Source organism: Hemicordylus capensis, chromosome 12 (genome assembly GCF_027244095.1).
Source record: "Hemicordylus capensis ecotype Gifberg chromosome 12, rHemCap1.1.pri, whole genome shotgun sequence".
Lineage (NCBI taxonomy): Eukaryota > Metazoa > Chordata > Lepidosauria > Squamata > Cordylidae > Hemicordylus > Hemicordylus capensis.
In genome coordinates, this window is record NC_069668.1 from 11,800,287 (window position 1) to 11,822,561 (window position 22,275).

Consider the following 22,275-nt stretch of genomic DNA (forward strand, 5'->3'; position numbering starts at 1 on the left):
GTGGCAGGGAAATTGCGGGGGCCGAGCTGTTCCCCAGGCCATCCTCAATGCGCACATGAAAAACACACACCATTCTACGGTCGAACGGGAGCCTTTGACCGACCCGGACCGGATTAGTGCTGGCTTTGCGTTCACGCTTCCCGGACGGAAGGAGACAGAGAGATCCGCAGAGTCCAGTGAGCCGTTTTAAATGCACATATATTTAATCAGCATATGCAAAGGAGCGATGGTCCTGCCTCTTCTCTTCCCCAGCACCTGGGGCGGGGGGCAAACCTTGCAGCAGAAGCAGGGCCAGTACCACCCCACCTGCTCACGCCCAGGACTCTCTGCTCCTTTGCCCACGCCTGGCCTGTGTTCCAGGGGCCAACCTCTTGAGGGACGTCCAGCCCGCTTCCCCGCAGGCAGGAGGCGGGCTGCCCCACACCTGCTGCAGATGCAAGAGCAAAAATGTGGGGTGCGCCCCACTCTGCAAGCTGGCATGACCTCAGAGCACCCAACATCTGTAAGCCACCCCGTCCTATCCTGCTCTATTTACGCAGCAGCTGGCTGTTCCTCTCACCCCTGGGCCAAGAAGCCCCTGCCTGCAGGGTCTGGCGCCTGTCTCCCGCTTCCCTTCTCCCCCCCCCCCACTCAATCTCCACCGTTATCCATAGGCAAAGACCGCTCGACCCACAGAACCTAAAGCCATAACCCTTCCCTTCACTGCACCCCAAAACTCACACAAACACATCGCATGTACCCTTCCCCACTTCTGTCCCATTCGTGGAGGTTGCGGGGAGCAGAGAGGGTGAGCAGCCCAGCCTGGGCGCCCCCCTGGCTGGTTTCCAGGGAGGCCAGAGCATCACCTCTCTGGCCCCGCTCGCCCCCCACAAGGGAGTCGGTGTCCAAGACCAAGGTAGCCCCAACGCAGGGAGGAGACCATTCCAAGCAAAGGGAGAAGGGGGGTCTGGGCAGGGAGAAGCAACCCCCCCAGTGCCAAAGAGCCGTTTCCAGCCAGGGCCCCTACAGGCATCCACGGAGCTGCTGGGAAGAAGCTGCAGAGACTCCCGGAGGAAGATACTGGCGGAGGCGGCAGAATCCCGGTCTCCGGGGGAGGAAGGGCCGGGTGCGATAGGGGGACTCTAGTCCGTTCCGTTTGCAAACTCGCACAGTGTGTTTTCCAAGTCAGAAATGCGCTGCTCGTGGGCTTGGACGGTTTGCCGTAAAGAGCGGATTTCTTCCAGGAGCTCCTCTAGGGCGGAGGGCTGTGTTGGGAGCAAGAGAAGCACGTCAGAGGCCAACAGCTCTCCCCGCTCTCTGGCCCTGGACCTGCACGCCCATGCACGGCTAGCTCAGTTCATCACCCCCTTGGATCTTTCTCTTAATCTACAAGTTACTAGTCCTGGTGGTGGCAGGAGTGGGGAAACGGTTCTGAATGTTTCCCCTCCCTCCTCCCCTCGCCACCGTCCTTTCAGGCCTGATTCACAGACTTATTTGCATCTACGTTTAATGTGGGCTAATGAAATCAGTGTGAGCGTGTGAACGATGGCTTAGGGCCCGAGATGAACCCGAGATTCCCGCCTAGGCATGAAAAGCACACGAATGTCCGTAACCAGTTTTCTCTCTCACAGGGATTCCCAGATGTTGTAGTCTAACAGCACTTTCATTTCGGAAACTCCTCCCAGCGTCTAGCCTGAACCTGCTGCCCTGCAGTGTCAACCCCTCAGCAGCAACAGAGAACAAGTCCCTTCCTCCTCCCACGTGGCAGCAGCCCACCCGGTCTTTGAAGATGTTTGGGATTATTTCTTTAATTGCCAGTCTGTGGAATTCTGGCTTTATTTCAGGGTTTATTCTAATGTGCAGCTGGACACATTTTGTGGGAATAGGAGGGGTTAATAAGGAACAGAAACAGAGGAGGGAGAAAGTCTCAACTATAGTTCGGGAAGGGAGACAACTTCATCCTTCTTCGCAAGGGACCTTTCCCCCCCTTCCTTTTCTTATTTTCCTGTCCCTTCCCTCCTCCCTCTCTGCCTCTGTCTCTTAAGTTTTCCATTCATCCTCATTTCCCCTTCCCAAGTGCTCACAGATTGGAAATGCGGGGTTTCTCCCATCCCCCCCCAAAAAAATTGGGGGGCTCCCGCCAGCTTCTTGTGCAATTGGAGGTAAAGCTTAGAATAAACCCTGCTTTATTTAGCTCTGCTAGAGAGCATCCCTCCAGGAACAAAAGCCTCACTCCCTTCGCAGAGCTAACAGACGAACGGCTTCCATCATGCACTGCCCGGATCAAGGGAGCAGACAGAAACAACTCACAGAGAAGTTGGAGTCACAGGTGGACTGACTCCGCCGTGGCCCTGTTGGGGGCTTGCTGTCTAGGATATTCTTCTTGGTGACTTTGAGCTCACGGTTCTTGACGGGGACGTAGCCGTCGCGCAAGGAGACCAGGATGGGCTCAGCGTCCTTTCCTGACAGCCATTCGTCCGCCTCTAATGCCGGCTCGGGACCCGGCGTGTCGGGATACAGGTCGTCTTGGAAAAGGTCAGACTGCCCGAGACATGAAAAAGAGAAGGGAACCGTTTAAAAACCAAAACCAAAAAACAATTCCTTTAACAGCCAGAAGGTGGCACTCTCAGTTCATTGGGATGTTGTGCAGGTTAGCCGGAGGGTCCATTAAACGCAAAGAGGCACCTTTTCAAAGCAGTGATCCTCTTTACTGAGCAGGCGGAGAGCAACTGGCCCTATCCATCCCCAGCACAGCATCCCTCCAGTGGCTGCTTCCGGTGTCTCTCTTATGCTTCTTTATTATTATTATTATTATTAGTATTAGTATTAGTATTTTACATTTTATATCCCGCTCCTCCTTCAAGGAGCCCAGAGCGGTGTACCACATACTTAAGTTTCTCCTCACAACAACCCTGTGAAGTAGGTCAGGCTGAGAGAGAAGTGACTGGCCCAGAGTCACCCAACAAATGGCTGAATGGGGATTTGAACTCGGGTCTCCCCTTTGGGGACAGGGAGCCATTTTATTTATTGATGTTTGGAAACTTTTTTTTAAAAGTGGCATATACATAAGTGCCGTATTCATATTCGTAATGACACCCCTGGCTTGGGCCCACGTGCAATGAAAGCACACATTCTGAGGACATCTCTGCTGTGTGGCCGAGGGGGAGGGTTGCCATATTCAAGCTTCCAAAATCCAGGTGGCCTAATTTGCACATTATGCAAATTATGCTTTGCATTCTATTTATTTTTTTATTAGACAGATTTGTATACTTCCCCCTCCTTCTCTGCCCTCCCATGTGATCGGATCCAGAGTAATATCTGGGGAATCCGGGCAGCGCATTTGAAATCCGTGTAAATCTGGGTGGGATTTAGCAGCCAAAATCTGGGGGCTACCCTAAATTCTGGGGACATGGCAACCTTATGGGGGGGGGGTACAAAAGGCTCCGCCTTCCCCACCCCAGCTCCGAATTTGCACAGAGGCACCCATTCGCCTAAGGAGGACTCACTTTTCGTGGCACCGTCATGATGATGGGCTCACATTTACGTTCGTGCAGCTTGTAAAACCTGGTTTGTGGGGGAGAGGAAGAAAGAAAGGATGCACAGCATCAGGTTATGGCAGGCCTGCCCAACCTAAGGGCCGGGGACTGGATCCGGCCTGCAGGGACTTTTTTTGCTGGCCCGTGGGTAGGACTAGCCTACAGCAACAGTGCCTCAGAAAGGCGGGGGGACCTCTTTGGGTCAGTTCCCTCTTCTCCAAGGGGGGCATTTTCTGTTCACTCTGAAACTGCCTAGCAGCACCATGCATGCTTACTCAGACATATCCTCAGTGAGGCTTACTCCCAAGTAGGCATGCCTAGGACTGCAACCTGAAAGCAACAGCAGATTAGGGAAATGGGAGGGCTTTGTTTGGGCCCGGAATGCCCTCCAGGTGCTCCCCCTATTCTTTGGTCCCTCTCCTTGTTTTAAGAGGAGAGCCCGCTGGGGCATTTGCATTGCACACCCCTGGGTAGCTACAGCCACCTATTGTGCGCTGTGGTGCGTCAGGGATTAAAGCCATTTTATGAGCGTCTATGACGACACAAGGATTAAGGTGCCTGGACCCTGATTCAAGGCCCACAACACCCCTGTGGCTGTGGCAGGAGTGGTCCGTTCTCCACCCACTCGGCAGAAGGCCCCACACGTTCTTTGCTAGCCATCCCCGCAACCTTGCCGCTGTGCAAGCCCGACCTGGCGATTTCGCACTTGCTGACGTCCAGCCCTCTCTTGGGCATGTAACCCATTCCTCGCTGGGGCTCTTTGCTGCTGTAGGTGCTCAGGTAATGGACGTACGGGGCTTCGTCCGTAATCTCAAAGTACCGGATGCTGCTGTCCCCCTGCACAGAAACAGGAGATAAGGAAGGCAGGCAGAACTTAGAGGAGGTTCACTGCAGGTCACCCCACACCTTTATTTTTTTGCCAAGGAAAGACTTCAGGGCCTACAGTATGTGGAAGCAAAGCATGTTACATGCTTCCCACTTTTCCCCAAGGGTGAGAATTTCCAGGGGCCCAAAAGGGAGCATCAAAGCATGCCCTCAAGGCAGAAGGTCTGCCAAAGAGTACAGTAGCCGCCCCCTAAGGCTGAACCCCCGGCTCCGCGAGTGCTCAGAAACTATTATTTCCTTCTCTTTGACCTACTTCATAAAGGAAAGGCAAACTGTGCCCTCGGGTCGGTGTCGACTCCTAGCGACCACAGAGCCACGTGGTTTTCTTGGTAGAATACCGGAGGGGTTGACCATTGCTGTCTCCCGCATAGTATGAGATGATGCCTTTCAGCAATTTCCTATATTGCTGCTTCATACAACCCTCCAAACCCCTAGAGTGCTCAACTTAGCCCCACCCTCCACTGTTTTTGGACTACAACTCCCATAATCCCCAGTCACAGTAGCCAACAGCCAGGGATTGTGGGAGTTGTAGGCCAACGTCTTCAGGAGGGCCCAAGTTGAGCAGGCCTGTCCTAGAGACATTAGAGATGCCCCCCGCTCAAAAATCACCATGAGCATTCACGTCCCCCACCAGGCGATACCGACCACCCCAGTTGGCTCGTGGGCTAGGGGATGTTTGGCTCAATGATTGTGAGCCCCTCGGGGCAGAGAACCTTCTCCTCGCTTTCCCCACAGAAGCCTCTGTGGGAACTTCCTTGTGGAAAAGCAGCATGGACAGGTGCTCACTAGTTAATAGATGAGTGGTCCCCTCAGGCAAAGGTTGGCCTCCTTAAGTGGCCCCTGTGAGCTGGGCCAAGAATGGGTGCCTCCTGAAAATGGCGGCTCTCTCTCATGTTTCGCTGTCTGGGCCTTTTCCAAATGGCGCCTCTCTCCTAACTAGCAGGCGAAGAGCAGCTGTCTCTATTCACCTCAGCACAGCATCCCACCCAGTAGCTCTTGCTGGGGGTCTCCCTCATGTCTCCTTTCAGACTGGGAGACCCTTGGGGCAGAGAATAATCTTCTCTGGGCTTCTGCTATAGAAGCCACTGTGGGAACTTTTCTGACTGAAAAGCAGGGTAGACAGGTGCGTCATAAATAATAAATGAGCCCCCTCCCTCAGGCAAAGGCCGGCCTCCTTAGGTGGCCTCCACTCATTGGGCCAAGAATGGGCACCTTCTCAAAATGGCGGCTCTCTCCTCTTTAGCAGGGGGAGAGCAACTGGCCCTATCCAGCCCAGCAAAGCACCCCTCCCAGGGCTGGTGCTGGGTTCTCCCTTGCATTTCTCTTTAGATTGAGAAAGGAATAATAAACATGTCCCTTTTGTGACAGAGCCTTTTGGGGACAGAGAACCATCTCATTAACAACAACAACAACAACAACTATTATTGCTTTGTAATGTGCTTTGTGAACTTTTGTTGTTGAAAAGCATTACGTATGTTTATTAATAAGCTTTCCCCCTTATTTTTGCTATGGAAACGGCTTTCAGATATTTGTTTTTTTGGCCGAAAAACAAGATCTAAATAGTTTTAATAACGACTTCCAGCCCTGCTAACAAGGGATGCCTTTTAAAGTGGAGGTTCTCTTATGTATAGCAGGGGGAGAGAAACAGTCCCTATAGTCCAGCCCAGACTGGCATCTCTCCAGTGGCAGTTGCTATTTAGACTGGGAGCCCTTTGGGGCAGGGAACTTTCTTCAGGCCCTCTCTCCTGAAGGAGATTCGGGGTAGAAGCCCTGTGTGTCAAGCCTCCTGGTGTGTTTCCCAGACTAGGGGAAACTCCTATATGGGGCACGAGCAATATAGGGAGGCGCGGAAAGGCATCATCTCATACTGCGCAGGAGGAGGCCATGACTAACCCCTCCTGTATTGTACCCAGAAAGCCACAGGGCTCTGTGGGTGCCAGGAGTTGGCACCGACTCAACGGCCCAACCTTTCCTTTCCTTACCTTACCTTGCCACACAGGTAGACTATACTGGAATCCGGGTCGTAAAAAGGGAGCAGGACCCCATTGCTTGTGTCCATCTCCTGGAGGGCTATGGGCTCCTCGAAGTTTTTCTGTGGGGACAAGGAAGAAAGGAAGAGGTCAGAGAGCAGAAGGTCAAGCCAGGATGGGCACAAGCTGGGCACTGCGGTCAGGCACTTTAACCCACACCCCACCCCAAAGCTGAGGAAAGGAAAACCCTGCAGTGTTGAGGCAGATTGGGGCCCACCTCGCCCAGCCAGCAGCTTTGCCAGCCACACTCCCTCTGTACCACTGATTCCTCGGAGATGGGGTGCCCAAAGACCATCTAGTCTAACTTTGGGTCCCCGGATGTTGTTGGGACGACAATTCCCACAGACCACTGTGGCTGGGGGTGGTGGGGGGTTGTAGCCCAACAACATCTTGGGACCCAAGCAGTGTTCCCTGAAGCAAGGATTTCCAAATGCTGTTCACTACAATGCCCATCATCCCCCTGCCAGGAGCACCCTCGAGCATGTGAGAAGCGCCTTCTCTCCAGCACAGAGCTGGGACGGTGGCGGAACTTCTAAGAGGGCTGCTGCACCGACCGCCATCTGGCAGGATGCTACCCATTGGCTTCTTGGCCCACCTCTGATCTTCAAGTCACTCCTGATGCAGGCTCCTCCCACTCCCCCCCACACTCCTTGTCTCTGTGCTTGTCACGGTGGGGGGGGGGACACAACACTCCCAGCATGCACTGCCAACTCCACCCACCATCATCCCATGCAACTGCACTGCATCCCAGGACCCCGGCACCCTGGGCAATGGGGATCCAGCTTATGGCTAAAGCCGGGCTGCTCGACTTTGGCCCTCCTGCAGATGTTGGCCTACAACTCCCATAATCCCTGGCTATTGGCCACTGTGGCCAGGGATTATGGGAGTTGTAGTCCAAAAACAGCAGGGGGGGGCTAAGTTGAGCAGGCTGGGGTTAGAAGAAAATGGGCATGACACGCCCGCCCCCAGCTCTGAAGAACACTCCACAGCAACTGTTAAGGTAGTAGTAAGGAAACACCTTTAGCAAGACATGACTGTATTTCCCCCCAGGAATTCTCAGACACGAGTCCCTAGATGTTTGCTGGACTACAACTCCCATCATCCTCAGCCACAGTGGCCTGCATCTGGGAGTGCCGGGAGTTGGAGTCAGTGTTCCATCTAACAGCGATTCAGTGGACTACAACTCCCAGCATCCCCAGCTGCAATGACCTTTAGAGGGAACACTGGTTGGAGTCCAACATCATCTAGGGTCCCGGGTCCGAGAACCCCGGCCATAACCTCAGCTAAACCGCCCGGAGCCATTTTTGAAAGGGCGGTGTATAAGTTGAAGGAATAGATCAGTAAAATACAAAGAGCAAAGAGACACTTTTTAACGGGTGGCTTGGACTGTAAACCGCAAGCGACCGGCTCGATGGCAGCAGGCTCCTGAATTGCCCCCCAGGGCAATTGCACTCGGGGCAATTCACAGCATGAAAATCCCCAGCAAAGGCGGAATCTCTCCCCTCGCTTTTCCGTGTGGACATGCACGTGCCTCTTCTTTCCCTGGCACACCCACATCTCTTGCCCCGGCATCTCTGTGGCCTGCTCTTTGGCGTGGACGTGTGTGAGTGCCTGGGAGAGGGCCCCAGTTCCCAGGGAGGAAGGGGGAGGGGGGGTCAGGAGTCACTCCACTCCATGCAGCCTGGCTAACCGGATCCCAAAGGCCCAGCTCCCTCTGGCTCATGCGAGTGAAGCCTGTGGTGAAGATGAGTCCCTCGCGTGTGAAGACGGCCCGCATGGGCCTCATCCCTTCGTGGGGTGCAAACCTTTCCTGGGAGAGCACGGGAAAGAAAGAGTTAAGTGTGTCCAGAGAATGGGGGGGGAGGAGGAGGGGGGCTGTTCTTCATTGTGACTTGGACACGAGGAAGAGTGAGTTTACACAATCCGGTATTTGCAGAGGGAAAACCCATAATGAGATGAAAACACTTTCTCCTGCGGTTGCTTCTCCTTAGAGGTGTGCCCCCCAGTGGTGAAACAGAGGTACAACCTCCGGTACGACGCCACTAGCGTTTTCCGACACAATTCATTCCTGCACGCCCAAACCTGGCACCTTTCTGGGCATGCAGCCAGCTGTACAGGCACAGGGTTCTGTAGGGTTGCCTCCTTCCGGATGCTGGTCTTGGATTGTAAACGAAACTCTACAGGCACGTGCCCGAGCAACGCGGCTGCAAGCGTCACACAGGGTGGGTCTCCGGCTCACCACATGGGGGTGACACTTAAAGGGCTAGGAAGAGACATTCCCCAGTGAGCATTCAGAGGGCAAGCTCGGGCCAACCGCCAGAACGAAGCCGAACCCAGAATGCAAATGAAATGGGAGTTTAAATTTAAAAGGAGAAAAGGGAATCTGAAATCCCTTCTGCTCTGAAGGGGTACAGGCTTCGGACGATCTCGTGCAGCGAGGTTTTCCTGCGTAGGAAGAAAGCAGGCTCCTCTTTCTCCCATGCTGCTGTCATGTCTTTTAGAAAGAGTGTAAAATCTTGGTGTTTTGCCCAGGCATTTATTTGATTCTCTGCTGCTGCTCTTTCTACTCTGCATGGCTCTTATGCTTTTGTTTTAAATCTTTAATCAGATTTGTTTCATATTTTTCACTTAATATTTTAATTGCGTCTTTTTTTACCACCTCATGTTTAAATTTTGCTGTAAAACGCCTTGGGATTGTCTTAATGAAAGGCGGTATAGAGATTTAACAATAAAGAGAATAAATCAAATAAATGTCACAACGGTTTCTTGTCGGCGAGTGTCTTTTTTTAGACCGAGTTTGCAAAGACTGCTCTAGGCAGCCATCAAGATTTCATCCTTAAAGAAATAATCAATCAGTCAATCAAAGGGTGGTGGCTTTAGGACTCCTCGGTGGGTTCTGGCTTTCAGGCACACATCTGATCCCCACCATCACCCGCCGCCTCCTCTATTCCCCTGCAGATACCGAGGTATGGACACTCGCCCATCAACACCCCCCCATGCTGCCCCCCCGAGCCCTCCCCACCCAGCACACACCAGGCGCCAGCCCCCCGCCCCGAGCCGTACCAGGTCCCACAGCGCCAGCTGCCGCTCGCTCATCTTGCTAAACCCAGTGGTGAAGACCTTGCCGTCAGCCATAAAGATAGCCCGGACTGGGCGGGCACCCTCGTGCGGCTTGACCTTCTCCTGGCGGCAGCGGCCAACGGTTAGCGGGTTAGGACCGAACAGAGACAAACACACACACACAGGCCGCAGTTAGTCCGGGTCAGTTGGAGAGCACCGCGCCAAAGCTCTGGGGAGGGAAGGAGACGGCCGGCGGGGGCGCGGGGGAAGAGAGGCACCCAGCAGAGGATTCAACCCCAACCTACAGGCCATGCACATTCAGAGTGTCCCGAATGGAGGGGTCAGGTCCACATGCAAATCCCTAGAGGCACATGAACATATGGGGACGTATCCAGTCAAAGAAACGGAGCATCCTTAGGGGTGAGGAAGCAGACCCATAGCCGGGGGTGGGGGAGTTGCTAGGGCAGGCCTGCCCCCCAGCTAATTGTTTCTCTGCCCCCACCAGCAGTTTTTACAAACAGATATTTTTTAAAGCTGCTATATTTATTTATTTATATGCCTGTAAACTGCTTTGGGAACTTCTCGTTGAAAAGTGGTATATAAATATTTGTCATATACTGTAATGTAATAGAGAGCAACTAAGGTGGTAAAACTGCACACACACACAAACCCCAAAGAACAAAAAACAAAAAAAACGACCCACAAACTTTTAGGCTGGCTTCGGGGCTGGGGAGTTTTGTGTCTATGCAGCAGACACTGTTTGCCCTGCAGGGAGTCTCAGGCGGTGGGGCTCAAAACCCCACCAAACTCAAGGTGCATAGGAAGCTGCCGTATACTGAGTCAGACCCTTGGTCCACCTAGCTCAGGACTGTCTACACCAGGGATTCTCAAACTTGGGTCCTCAGGTGTTATTGGACTTCAACTCCCATAATCCCCAGCCTCAGTGGCCTTTGCTTGAGGATTATGGGAGTTGAAGTCCAATAACACCTGAGGACCCAAGTTTGAGAATCACTGGTCTACACTGACTGGCAGCAGCTTCTCTAGGGGTTCAGACAGGAGTCTTTCTCAGCCCTACTTGGAGATGCTGCCAGGGGGTGGAACCTAGGAAGCTGCCCTCTACTGAGTCAGACCCTTGGTCTATTTAGCTCAGTATTGTCTACTCAGACTGGCAGCGGCTTCTCCAGGGTTGCAGGGTGAACCTAAGACCTTCGGCACGCAAAGCAGATGAGCGGCAGCCCCATCCCCTGGGGGGAATATCTGACAGCGCTCACATGCAGTCTCCCATCCGAATCCAAAGCAAGGCAAATCCTGCTTAGCAAAGGGTGGGTCCATCCACGCGAGCTACCGCAGGGCCGGCTCTCCGCCCAACCACCTCTTGGGGTAGAAAAGGCCCTCAGAGCCCACCGGAAAAGAAGCTAGGCCTGGCGTTTCAGGAGCCGGAAATGACAGGTGGGGTGCAGGTGCCTGTCCACACGTGCAGGGGTGTGTGTGTGTGTGCCCAGCACATGCACAGCAGCTACTCACTGCCACAACCAGGCGCTGCCGGGGGTCGATGATGCGCAGGTGCTTGTCCTTGCAGGTGGTGACGAAGAGGCTCCCGTTGTGGTTCCAGCAGACGTTGTAGATGAGGTCGGTGTGCAGGTCGTCCAGGGTCAGCAGGGCCTCCCCGGTGCCCACGTTCCAGAGGATGATCATGTTGTCGCCCCCTGGAGGAGGGAAGCCAGACTTGGGAAGGGTCAAAGGCACTGGGGGCAGCCCATCGGCCCAGGAGACAGCCACCCCGCAGCAGGGCATCCAGGGGGCCGGGCTCCCCTCTGACATGCCCGACGAGAGAAGAGGCTGGTCAACATGACCAGAAAGAGGGCAGGCGGTGTGTGTCCCAACCAGGCGCGGGAGCTGGGCGCACTCCCGCCTTCTGCTGGTCTGCGAGGCCACAGCAAAAAGTGGGAAGGGGAGGAAGTGACCGGCGTGAGGCTCTGTCGGGTAGGAGGAGGTTCCCTCCTTCCTCCTAAAGGGCGTCCTCCCACCCAGCAGACCCTCGCAAACAATCACTTCCCTGGCCTCCCACCTTCCTTTTTATTCACACACGAGCAGGAAACGGGAGGACACACAGCTTCCGAACTGCAGTAGGCTGAGTCTCCTACCCTCTCAATAGGAACATAGAAACATAGGAAACTGCCATATACAGAGTCCGACTCTTGGTCCATCAAGCTCAGGATTGTCAACCCAGACTGGCAGCGGCTTCTCCAAGGTTGCAGGCTGGAGTCTCTCTCCCAGCCCTATCTCGTTGGAGATGCTGCCAGGGAGGGAAACCAGGAACCTTCTGCTCTTCCAGGAGCGGCTTCATTCCCCTAAGGGAAAGATCTTACAGTGTTCACACATCAACTCAATGACTGTGAGGACAGCCCGTTCCCAAAGCGGTTTACAAAGATAGAGAGAGAGAGAGAGAGAGAGAGAGAGAGAGAGAGATATAAAATGGCCCCCTGTCCCCAAAGGGCTCACAATCTAAAAAAGAAACATGATGATGATGATGATGATTTTTACATTTTCTATCCCGCTCTTCCTCCAAGGAGCCCGGAGCGGTGTTCTACATACTTGAGTTTCTCCTCACAGCAATCCTGTGAAGTAGGCTAGGCTGAGAGAGAAGTGACTGGCCCAGAGTCACCCAGCAAGTCTCATGGCTGAGTGTGGAGATTTGAACTCGGGTCTCCCTGGTCCTAGTCCAACACTCTGACCACTACACCACGCTGGCTCTCGAAAGACTGCCCCCTGTTCCAGCAACAGCCACTGGAGGGATGCTGTGCTGGGGATGGAGAGGGCCAGTTGCTCTCCCCTTACTCAAAAAAAGAGAATCACCAGGTTCAAAAGGTGCCTCTTTTGTAATGTTAGCAGGGGGTAAGAGTGTTTGAGCCAGGGGCAGGGTTTAGCAGGCTCTACTCCTTTCCCAGACTATGGGAAACACCGATATCAGGCAGAAGTGATATCGGAAGGTGCTGGAAGGCATCCTCTCATACTGCGCGGGAGGAGGCCATGGTCAACCCCTCCTGGATTCTGCCCAAGACAGCCACAGGGCTCTGTCGTCGCCAGGAGTCGACACCGATTCGACAGCACTTTACCTTTCCCCCTTTGGTCCTGGGGGGGCGGGTATGAACCTGAGGAGGGGGTCTTACCTGCACTGAGGAGGATGTTTCGCGCCGTGGGGTGCCAGGTGAGGATGCCCACACGCTTGGAATGGCCTTCCAGAGTCACAACCGGCTCCGTCAAGTTGCGCATCGGGACGTAATCTGGGATCTGCCACACCTGGGGGTGGGGGAGATAGAGATGGCATTACTTACAGGGCAGAGGCAAACAAGACACAAATCGGTGTATCAGAACTCCAAGGCGGGTTCCTTTCCCCCCTTTCATTTTAGAACAATGTTTTTTTGTGGGGGGAGGAGACACATAGGAACACAGGAAGCTGCCATATCCTGAGTCAGACCCTTGCTCTATCTAGCTCAGCATTGTCTTCACAGACTGGCAGTGGCTTCTCCAAGGTGGCAGGCAGGAATCTCTCTCAGCCTGATCTTGCAGATGCTGCCGGGGAGCGAACTCTGGAACCTAACTGCTCTTCCCAGAACGGCCCCATCATCACCTAAGGGGAATCTCTTCCAGTGCATGTAGTCTCCCATTCAAGTTCAAACCAGGGCAGACTCTACTTAGCAAAGGGGACAATTCATGCCTGCTTCCAAAAGACCAGCCCTCCTCCGCCAGGAGCAAGAGGGAGAGGAAGCCTGACCCTTTCTGTGCCTAAATGACCGATCATGTCATTGGATGATCTGGGCTGCGCCCCACACGTATAAGATGATCTGGAAGGGGCCCCTGTTGCCAATGAGCCACTGGACTGAGTCTAGAGGGAAGAGACAACCCAGGAAGAAGAGAGGAAGAGACAAAGGAAGAGACAACCCAGGGGAGCTCTCCCCTGCTGACTCCCCGCTTCCAGCAACGGCACAGAAGCAACTATTCTTAGGCGCTGAGTCTTTGCACCAAGCTATTCTTAGCCCAAACCGCTGCATCATGGCGCCGGGAGGCAGGCTGCCAGCCGGCCTCGCTATAAACAGAGCGGCCACCTTTTCCAGTGATTTAAAGGGGAACCTTGCCACCGAGGCCCCCAGGGGAGAGGGGAGTCTGGAACAGTGGCCCCACGTTCTACGGGGTCGTAGAGGTAAAGTGTGCCGTCGACTCCTGGCACCCACAGAGTCCTGTGGGTGTCTTGGGTAGAATCCAGGAGGGGTTGACCATGGCCCTCTCCCGCGCAGTTTGAGAGGATGCCTTTCAGCCCTCAGTACACCTTAGCTGATTGAGCGGGACCAGTATTCCATTCAGTAAATAAATGCATGAACCAAGCCAGGGGTCCTCAACCATGAGCCAGAGGGACCTCGGGAGTGTAATGCCCATCTTCCTCTGCCTTCTCTTGAGTCAGACCATTGGCCCATGAAGCTCAGTGCTGTCCGCTCTGACTGGCAGCGTCTCTCTCCGGAATTTCCGGACGGGGTCTGACACTCGCCTATCTCCGATCCGTTCCATCCCTTCCTCTCAAAACAGAAACCTGCCCAATCCTGACCCTCTCAAGACCTCCCCTGTGATTTGGATCCAGCCCCTACCATGACGGTCGTGTCCTCTGAGGCGCTGGCAAGGACGTTGTCATTGTGCGGGCACCAGTCAATGTCCAGGACGGGGGCCGTATGCCCAGTCACCAAGGGAAAGTTCTTGTCCACACGCCCTGTCTGTAAACAGAAACACAGAGATCATTCCTGGTCATGAGAGTCTTCCTTGCCTCCGCAACTGCAGCAGGGGATGATGGGTGTGGTCGTCCAACACCTGGGGGGCCTCAGCCTGGCCACCCCTCCTGAGGCACTCCCACTGCTGAGCAGGTGGGAGTCAGGGACACAGCTAGGATTAAGCACATACCTCTCGAGCAGTGGATCCCCACCTGGGGGCCCCCAGATGCTGCTGAACTACAACTCCCATCAGCCCCAGCTACAACTGATTGTGGCTGGGGAAAATGGAAGTCATAGTTCAGCAACAGCTGGAGGCAACCAGGTTGGGAGCCACTGCTCGGGAGGACCTCAGACCACAGGACCACCCGCAGTTATACACCTGGCACCCAGACATATGGTTAGCGAGCACCTTCAGCGGGTCTCGCTTACAAGTTTTCAGATGCCATTTCCGCTTCTGAGGAGGGCCAGGGTTCTCTGGAACGCAGAGTTCGGTTAGAGCAAGCCGCTGATGCAATGAGCTCCCGGCCTGTGGACGCACCACAATCATTTCCAAGTTTCCAGAGACCTTTTTGGTGGTGACCCCGCAGAACCTGCCTCCACTGGAAGCTCCTCTGGCTGCTATCCTCCTTATCTCCAAGACTGGGTGATCTTTTGCTATGCTTAGAAACTCAGGAAGCTGTGCCTTGAAGCCAGTCACACCGTCCATCCACCGAGCTTAGTTTTGTCTACACTGACTGGTAGCGACTCTCCAAGGTTTCAGGGAGGAGTCTCTCAATCTACAACTGTCTTTCCTCTGTTCTGCAAGGGCTTCATCAGCCGCCAGAGAGCCCTGCTGGTTCCCGGGACCTGGCCGGACGACCTTGAGCGCTCCTCACCCCGCCCCCCCCTTCCCATGTGCTTCATGTGTTGCTCTTCTGAAAACAGCCCAGTGGAAACCTGAGCCATGGAAAAAGTTACCCCACTCCGACTTCTTCCTGTCACTTTCATTGTTCCCAAGATGAGTCACTCTTTATTGTGAGCGGAGTTGGCCCAACCAACTGCTCCAGTCCGTCTCTCTGCTGTAGCCCGTCCAGCAGTGGGTGGCTTGGCATGGGGGTGGGGCGGGGATTTGGGCACAGGCGAGATTTTGGGGGCTTGGCGATAGCCAAGCAGGGATCAGAAGGATGGAAAATGGCAGCTGGGATGGAGCCAACTGCCCTTTTCACGTCCCTCGCCAACCATGGTTTTACCAACCATGGTTTTAAGTATCCACGGATGGGAAATTGTGTCCCGTCTTTCCAACCACCACCCAAGTACCCACGGTTGGTGAGGCATTTTAATTACTTGGGGGACATTTTAGTGATTCTGGGGAACACTGCTCTGCGTGTGGCAAAAGCTCACTTTAAGTCCTTCTGTATTCCAATTTAGACATCCTATGTTAAGAAAGACGCCGGGGAAGCAGAAAGGATGGGTAACAGAACTGCCTGGGCAATGGAGGATTTGGATTAAAAGGCCAACTGCATGAAAAATGACTCAGCGCAAATCTAAGCGATGAACGGAGATCTTGAAATGTTATGGTTGCTGGGAATCCTGGAACTTGCAGCTGAGCACGATCTGCTGGAAGGCCCAAACGTTGGTCCATTGAGTCCAGAGCTGCCTGTTCTGACAGACAGCAGCAGATCTCCAAAGTTTCAGGAAGAGAAAGGAAGTTCCCTCGTCCTGCTACCAGAGGTCGTTTTAGGTGGAAGTGCCAGGGCTTGATCCCGGGGCCCCAGGGGTTGATGCTGGGGCCTTCACCAAGCGGTAGCCCTTTGCTGTTGTGTAGAGACCCATTAATCATCTGGGGAGGGTTCGCCAAAGCCACTGCAGCTGGCGATGACCGGGCTTCCAAGTTCAGCAATAGATGGGAAGCTCAGGTTGGGAAACTCTGCTCTACAGGAAAGATGATTAAAGGAAGGAGGGGGAGAAAACAGAACAGGCTGATGGTTTTGAGCTATTTAAAGAGACGCCAGAAAGGACAGGAGGAGTCATTGCTTGCACTGACCCTCAAGGAAGGGAACAATCGTCCTAGATTCCCACTTCAGGCTGGTGAGGTTTAAAGGGACAGACAGAAGTGCAGGAATCCCCCAGCGGGGCGGAGACACCTGCATTTCTGACCCCCGTTAGGTGTGCACTAAAAAACCAAGCCAACTCTGAGAAGCACAAAACCAAGGATTATGGGAGTTGTCGTAGGGCCAAAGTTGAGCAGGCTTGCTTTAAAGCCTTCAGACTTCTCTAGAAATAATGCAATATGGAGACCTTGCATCGTATATACGATACATTGCATTGTACACAATGACATAGATCTCTCCCCCACACCCCTTGCTTTCCCCATGCAGAAGTCAGCCCCATAACCCCAGGGAGCAGATTTCCCCAGGCCTGGGGCAGCCCAGCATGGGAGCAGGCCGACTCGTTGCCATGGTGAAGGCCGGCCTGTCCCTCGCACAAAGGCCTCGCTGAGGATGGAACAGCCCCAGGAAAGGGGAAAGCAGCAGATGGCCACCCTACGCAAGACCCCCACAGAGGCAGCTGGGATCCCCCCCCCTGCTGTGCCCGGATATGGTGTGTGGGGAGAGTTTTCGAACCGTCCGAGAAGATTCAGGGGCATGGTTGCCTGTTAATACTGGCAGTAATTCTCTCAAACAATGGCTCGGGCAACCGTATCGGCTTCAGGGGAGATCCACACATGGAGCAGTTTAATCACGATGCTAGGAGAGAGAAGGTGGACAGGTGCGGCTTGTCCCAAACGCTGTGAAGGGAGAAGCAGGGACTCTGCAACTTCACGGCGCCCCACTTAGCGTGATGCTGGCAGGGTGTACACGTGTGCAAAGCGTATGGGCCGGCAGCCTAGTCCTCATTGAGGGCGATCAAGCACTGTTGGGGCTGTCCCACAAGCAGGGGCTCACGTGTTTGAATCAGAACAACCCCTTCCACATGAAAAGTGAGGCCTGTCAGGGTGGAGGGGCTTTGGAATAGCTTTCCCCAGACACTTTTGCCTGCAAGTGGTGGGGCAGCCATATGTGGGGCAGCCTAGACAGATTTGCCTGCCTGGATGAGGACGGGGGACTAGGTTTGGGGCAGCTGTGATGGCACAGAGGAGAGATTAGGAAATCCTTGCCTCAACTCGTACCTCAGTGGCTGAGCTGGCCTTAAGTAAAGTAAAGGTGTGCCGTCAAGTTGGTGCTGACTCCTGGCACCCACAGACCCCTGTGGTTGTCTTTGGTAGAATACAGGAAGAGTTGACCATGGCCTCCTGCCTGCTTGCATGCAGAAGCCAGAAGGTCCCAAGTTCCTTCCCTGGCAGCATCTCCAAGATAGGGCTGGGAGAGAGACTCCTGCCTGCAACCTTGGAGAAGCTGCTGCCAGTCTGGGTTGACAATCCTGAGCTAGACTGACCAAGGGTCTGACTCAGTTTACGGCAGCTGCTTCTGTTCCATTTGGCACTGCCGCTGCCCACCCCCCCCAGCCCAGGAGCAAGAGAGAAAGTCGCCTGTGCAAGACGCGCGATACCTTGGCTAAAGGCAGCACTATGAAGGCGCCCCCTCCGCCTGACTCCACGATGATGGCCACGAACTTGGGGTTGACGGCGCAGAAGGAGCTGTCCCACGTCACCTTGGAGACCCGGATGTCTTCGTACATTTGGTCGGCTTTGGCCGGCTGCCCAAAGACATGCCGGAATTTGCTTTGCCGTACCACCCGGCGGCTCATGGCTGAGGAATGATTTGCGGGGAACCGCGAGCGAGCGAGAGGTCAGCAGGAGGCACGGGACACGCAGCAGCCCCCGTCCAGAACGCCGAGAAACTCTACCCTGCAATTGAAAACATATTTATCGCTGCAGTTTCTAATTCTGCAAATTATGCAAGTTATGCAAATGGAAAGCTGAAACATTATGCAAATTGAACGAATTAGCATCACCTAATTAGCATCAGTCCTGCTTCTGCCTGCTGTGGGTGCAGGCAGGAAGTGCCAAACTCTCCGTTCTCTGCCTGCAAACCAACCTAGACTGTGTAAGCTCCTTGGGGCAGGGAACAGGGTTTGGGATTTTTGAGCACACCTTTGCATCGTGATGATAATTCACCAGTTCGGATTATGCCGCATGATTAGAGAGGGGATGCACCATGGGTACGGAAGATGTCCTGTCGCCCTTCCAAGGTATGCTTTTATCATCATTTGAGGGTGGGCTGTCCATGTGAACAGCTCTGCGGCCTTTTGGATGGGCAGCCCACCCCCACGCAATAAAGGGACAAAACAGGAGGGTGTCCTCTCAGCACAACCCCCTTCTAATCGCATGGGCTGGTAAGGTATCGTCCGAACCAGCCTGATGATCAGAAGAAGAAAGGCAGAAGCCGTTTGAAGCATCGGAGCCTCCAAGGCAGAGTTCGATACGAGCCCCTCCAAACCACAGGGCTTCCCCCCCCACCCCCCCAAAAAGTTGTAAGGGTTGCTTCACACATCTGGGTGCTATGAGGGGCAAAGGATGATTGCTGTTTGCGTGCATGAGACACACAGGTCACACCCACTTGTCCTCTGCACGGCCATTCCACACACTTTTGCTAGCAAATACCCACACAACACGCAAGTATATGGGAAGCTGGCTTCTGCCGCATCAGACCCTTGGTCCATCTAGCTCAGGACTGTCTCCACTGACTGGCAGCAGCAGCTCTCCAGGATTTCAGGCAGGAGTCTTTCCCAGGCCTACTTAGAGATGCTGCCAGGGATTGAACCTCAAGCCATCTGCATGCAAACATACAAATGCTCTACCACTGAGCTATGAACGGAAAAGAAAGGTTGTGCTGTTTAGTCAATGTTGACTCCTGGCGCCCACAGAGCCCTGTGGTTGTCTTTGATAGAATGCAGGAGGGGTTGACCATGGCCTCCTCCCGTGCAGTCTGAGATGATGCCTTTCAACATCTTCCTCTATCACTGCTGCCCGATATCGGTGTTTCCCATAATCTGTTTTTCCCATGGTCTGGGAAATAGACCAGCGGGGATTCGAACCAACAGCCTCCTGCTCTCTAGGCAGGTCACTTCCCCGCTGTGCTATGACCCTATCCCTAGAGTTAGTAAGAAGCGAGCCAGTGTGGTGTAGTGGTTAGAGTGCTGGACTAGGACCAGGGAGACCCGAATTCAAATCCCCATTCAGCCATGAGACTTGCTGGGTGACTCTGGGCCAGTCACTTCTCTCTCAGCTTAACCTACTTCACAGGGTTGTTGTGAGAAGAAACTCAAGTATGTACACCGCTCTGGACTCCTTGGAGGAAGAGCGGGATAAAAATGTAAAATTAAATAAGATAAAGAATCCCAAAAGTAACCTTAGGAAGAATCATAGGATACCTAAGAAGCTTCCTTATACCAAGCCAGATTATTGGTTCATCTATAGCTCAGCATAGTCTGAGCTATACTCACCCTATTCCTGACAGTAACTTCACCCCAGTAAACCCTACAACAGTCCCGAAAGGTAAGCATCATTTACTTCCATGTCACAGATGAGGCAGTGCTGAGGCTGAAAGAGAGAGCGGCTTCTCTTGTCGGTTCCTGGTGAGCCTCTGGCTGCTGAGACGGGGACCCAGCTCACATCCCCAGCTGCCACGCGTATGGCACACGTCCACGCCAGCAGTCACACTTCATCCCAAACAGGGGTCCGCTCATTCCACAAAGGACTGGATTGGGCCCCACAGGCCCCTCCTGTGTCCTCAGAGACACAAGCTCACAAACAAGAGTGAGATCGAGAAGCTTACAATATTGGGTGCACAAGGGAAGACTGCTCCTATGCAGGGAGGCTCCATTCACATTGCACCCAGCAAACTCCCAAGGCCTTCTCTACTCCTCTTTTAAAGCCATCGGAGCTAGGGCCCATCCCCATGCCTTGTGGCCGAGGATGCCGGAAATCAGTGAAGCTCAGTGTGGCGAAGAACTTCATTTGACTGCCCTGAAATCAAATTAACTGGGTGACACAAACACCCACCCACCCCGCAATTCTCTCTGCCATCCAGCCCTTCATGCAGGTTCCAGTTTGGGGACACGAGCCTTCCCTCAAGACGTTCCTCATCTTGGCTTGCGTGCACCCCCCACAAAAAAAGCTTCCTCACAAAGCAACACAGACCTAGTTTCCCACATGCACCAGAGCCTGCTCGCCATCCCCTCTTCCCGTGTTTCCATGTGAACACACACAGCCCCAAGGCAGATCCCGCCCCCCCCGCAGAAACAAACACACACACACACACACACACACACACAGCCTTGCTGGCGCAGGTATGAACCCTTGGCGCTCATATGGTCCGGGATCATGCCAAGCTGCCGCACTCGCATTCACCTGATCGTGGGAACGCGCCGAGGGGAAGCCGCTTGGCGCCCGGAGCCGCCGCAAGTTCCGCGCTGGGAGAGCCCCCCGGCCTTGCCCTTGCTGGGCAGGGGGCAAAATTCTCAATGGGCCCGAGCGAGGAAGAGGAGGGCGGAACTCCTCCTCTCCCGGGCTCTGCGGCGGCTATAGAAGGCGAGGCGAGGCGCTGCAATGCATCCAGAGGTCACTTTCCTAATATAGCCTCCTCCTGCGGTGGCTCCGGCCGGGGGAGGGGATCTGGGGCCGCGGGGGGTGGGGCGGGGAGGGAGAGGGGCGGCCGCCGGAGGAGCCCGGAGAGGGGGGCCCCGGCCAGCTCTCCCTCCCAGGGCGCGCAGCTGGCGGGACGGAGGGGGGGGGGCGGGCCGCCCTTACCTGCTGCTGGCGGGGGGCACCACGGCGGCTGCTCTGCGCGCACAGCCCGCGACTGTCCCCGGCGGGCGCTGGGGAGCGGGCAGGCGGAGGCGCCTCGTGCTGCTGCTGCGGCGGCTGCTGCGGCCGGCCGCCTGGCTGGCACGCAGCGCCTGGCGCAGGGGCCTCTCTGCGGCTGGAGCAGCAGCTGCCGCCGCCGCCGCCGCCGCCATCATCTCAGGTCTCCAGCCCTGCCCCCAGCCCGGGAGGGCGCAACAGCTGCAGCGAGGAGGAAGGGGACCAGGGACGGGGGGCAGCCGCCGCAGAGCAGCGCGCGGGGCGAGGAAGGGACGGGAGGCGCGTCATCAAGGGGCGAAAAGGGCCCCGGCGGGCACATGGGAGGAGAGGCCTTGGGGCCGCAAGCAGGACGTGTGCCCTTGCGCTGAGGCAGGGGCCGCCCTCACAGCGGTCTTGGGAGGCCTGACCCGGGGAGAGCGGAGTTCAAATCCCCATCCAGCCATGAGGCTAGCTGGGCCAGTCCCTTCTCTCTCAGCCTAACTTACCTCACAGGCTGGTTGTGAGGAGAAACATCACCATGTACACCGCTCTGAGCTCCTCGGAGGAAAAGCGGGATATAAATGGAAAAAATCAATAAAAATAAATGGGCTGTGTGGGTGCCCACTCAGGAGAGGGTTTGCCCACCAACTCCTACTACGACAGCTCTTCAATAAAATTCTCAAAGCGCTTTACACAGAAAAATAATACATAAAGATGGTCCCCTGACACCCCTCCCCGCGCAGGGCTCACCGTCCACAAGGAAACATAAGGTGGGCAGGAAGGATGCCGTGCTGGGGTTGGAGAGGGCCAGTTGCTCCCCCCCCCCACCCAAGAGAATCACCACTTTGCAAAGATGCCTCTGCAGGGGCTCACCTCACCTGCCAGGCCGCTGAGAAGAAGTGCTCCGTCAGCAGACTGCTCAGGACCAATGAAAAGGCAGAGTTAGGGTCCAGTCACCCGCTCAACGGAGGGCTGTAAGGACCAAACCGATGGAGTGGAGGGAAAAGGGGGAAACTGGAGAGGGAAGGCATGGGCGAGTTTGGGGAGCCGCTGTTGGCTCTGGGTGCCAGGACAGTGGGGTTCCGGGGCGTGGGCGGAAGTGGGGCCAGGAGCCTGGCAGAGAAGCCCAGTGAGACTCTTTTGGGAGGAGACACACAGAGGCGCAGGGGGAAGTGTTATTGGAGTAAGTCTTAAAAATTGGTTAGTGTGAGGAAGGAAAATCCAGCCTACATTTTAGGAACAGAGGGAGCTGCTGCCTACTAAAT

At 54.8% G+C, this 22,275-nt stretch overlaps 1 protein-coding gene across 8 annotated transcripts; it reads right to left on the reverse strand.

The window, feature by feature from the left end:
- Positions 1-180: 180 nt before the first annotated feature.
- Positions 181-21,992, reverse strand: CORO6 (coronin 6). Of its 8 annotated transcripts, none has more exons than XM_053275279.1 (11): positions 21,889-21,992; positions 17,776-18,073; positions 14,131-14,253; positions 12,661-12,790; positions 11,015-11,196; positions 9,494-9,613; positions 6,388-6,492; positions 4,207-4,352; positions 3,486-3,543; positions 2,290-2,520; positions 181-1,244 (listed from the first exon to the last, which is right to left on the reverse strand). In XM_053275279.1, the coding sequence occupies exons 2-11, from the start codon at positions 17,971-17,973 to the stop codon at positions 1,122-1,124; spliced, it is 1,416 nt and encodes a 471-aa protein (XP_053131254.1). In that variant the 5' UTR covers positions 17,974-18,073; positions 21,889-21,992; the 3' UTR covers positions 181-1,121. The 8 variants fall into 8 exon arrangements, with proteins under 8 accessions (XP_053131254.1, XP_053131255.1, XP_053131252.1 ...); XM_053275280.1 differs by lacking the exon at positions 21,889-21,992 and adding an exon at positions 21,761-21,780; XM_053275277.1 differs by lacking the exon at positions 21,889-21,992 and adding an exon at positions 21,517-21,665.
- Between the last annotated feature and the right edge of the window lie 283 nt (positions 21,993-22,275).

Excerpts from the sequence above, each read along its gene's own strand:
- CORO6 (XM_053275279.1), bottom strand. The coding sequence starts at position 17,973 with ATGAGCCGCCGGGTGGTACGGCAAAGCAAATTCCGGCATGTCTTTGGG. Across the intron at positions 4,353-6,387 it reads TAGTCTACCTGTGTGGCAAG|GGGGACAGCAGCATCCGGTA; the intron begins GTAAGGTAAGGA and ends GTTTCTGTGCAG. Across the intron at positions 2,521-3,485 it reads TCATGACGGTGCCACGAAAA|TCTGACCTTTTCCAAGACGA; the intron begins GTGAGTCCTCCT and ends TGTCTCGGGCAG.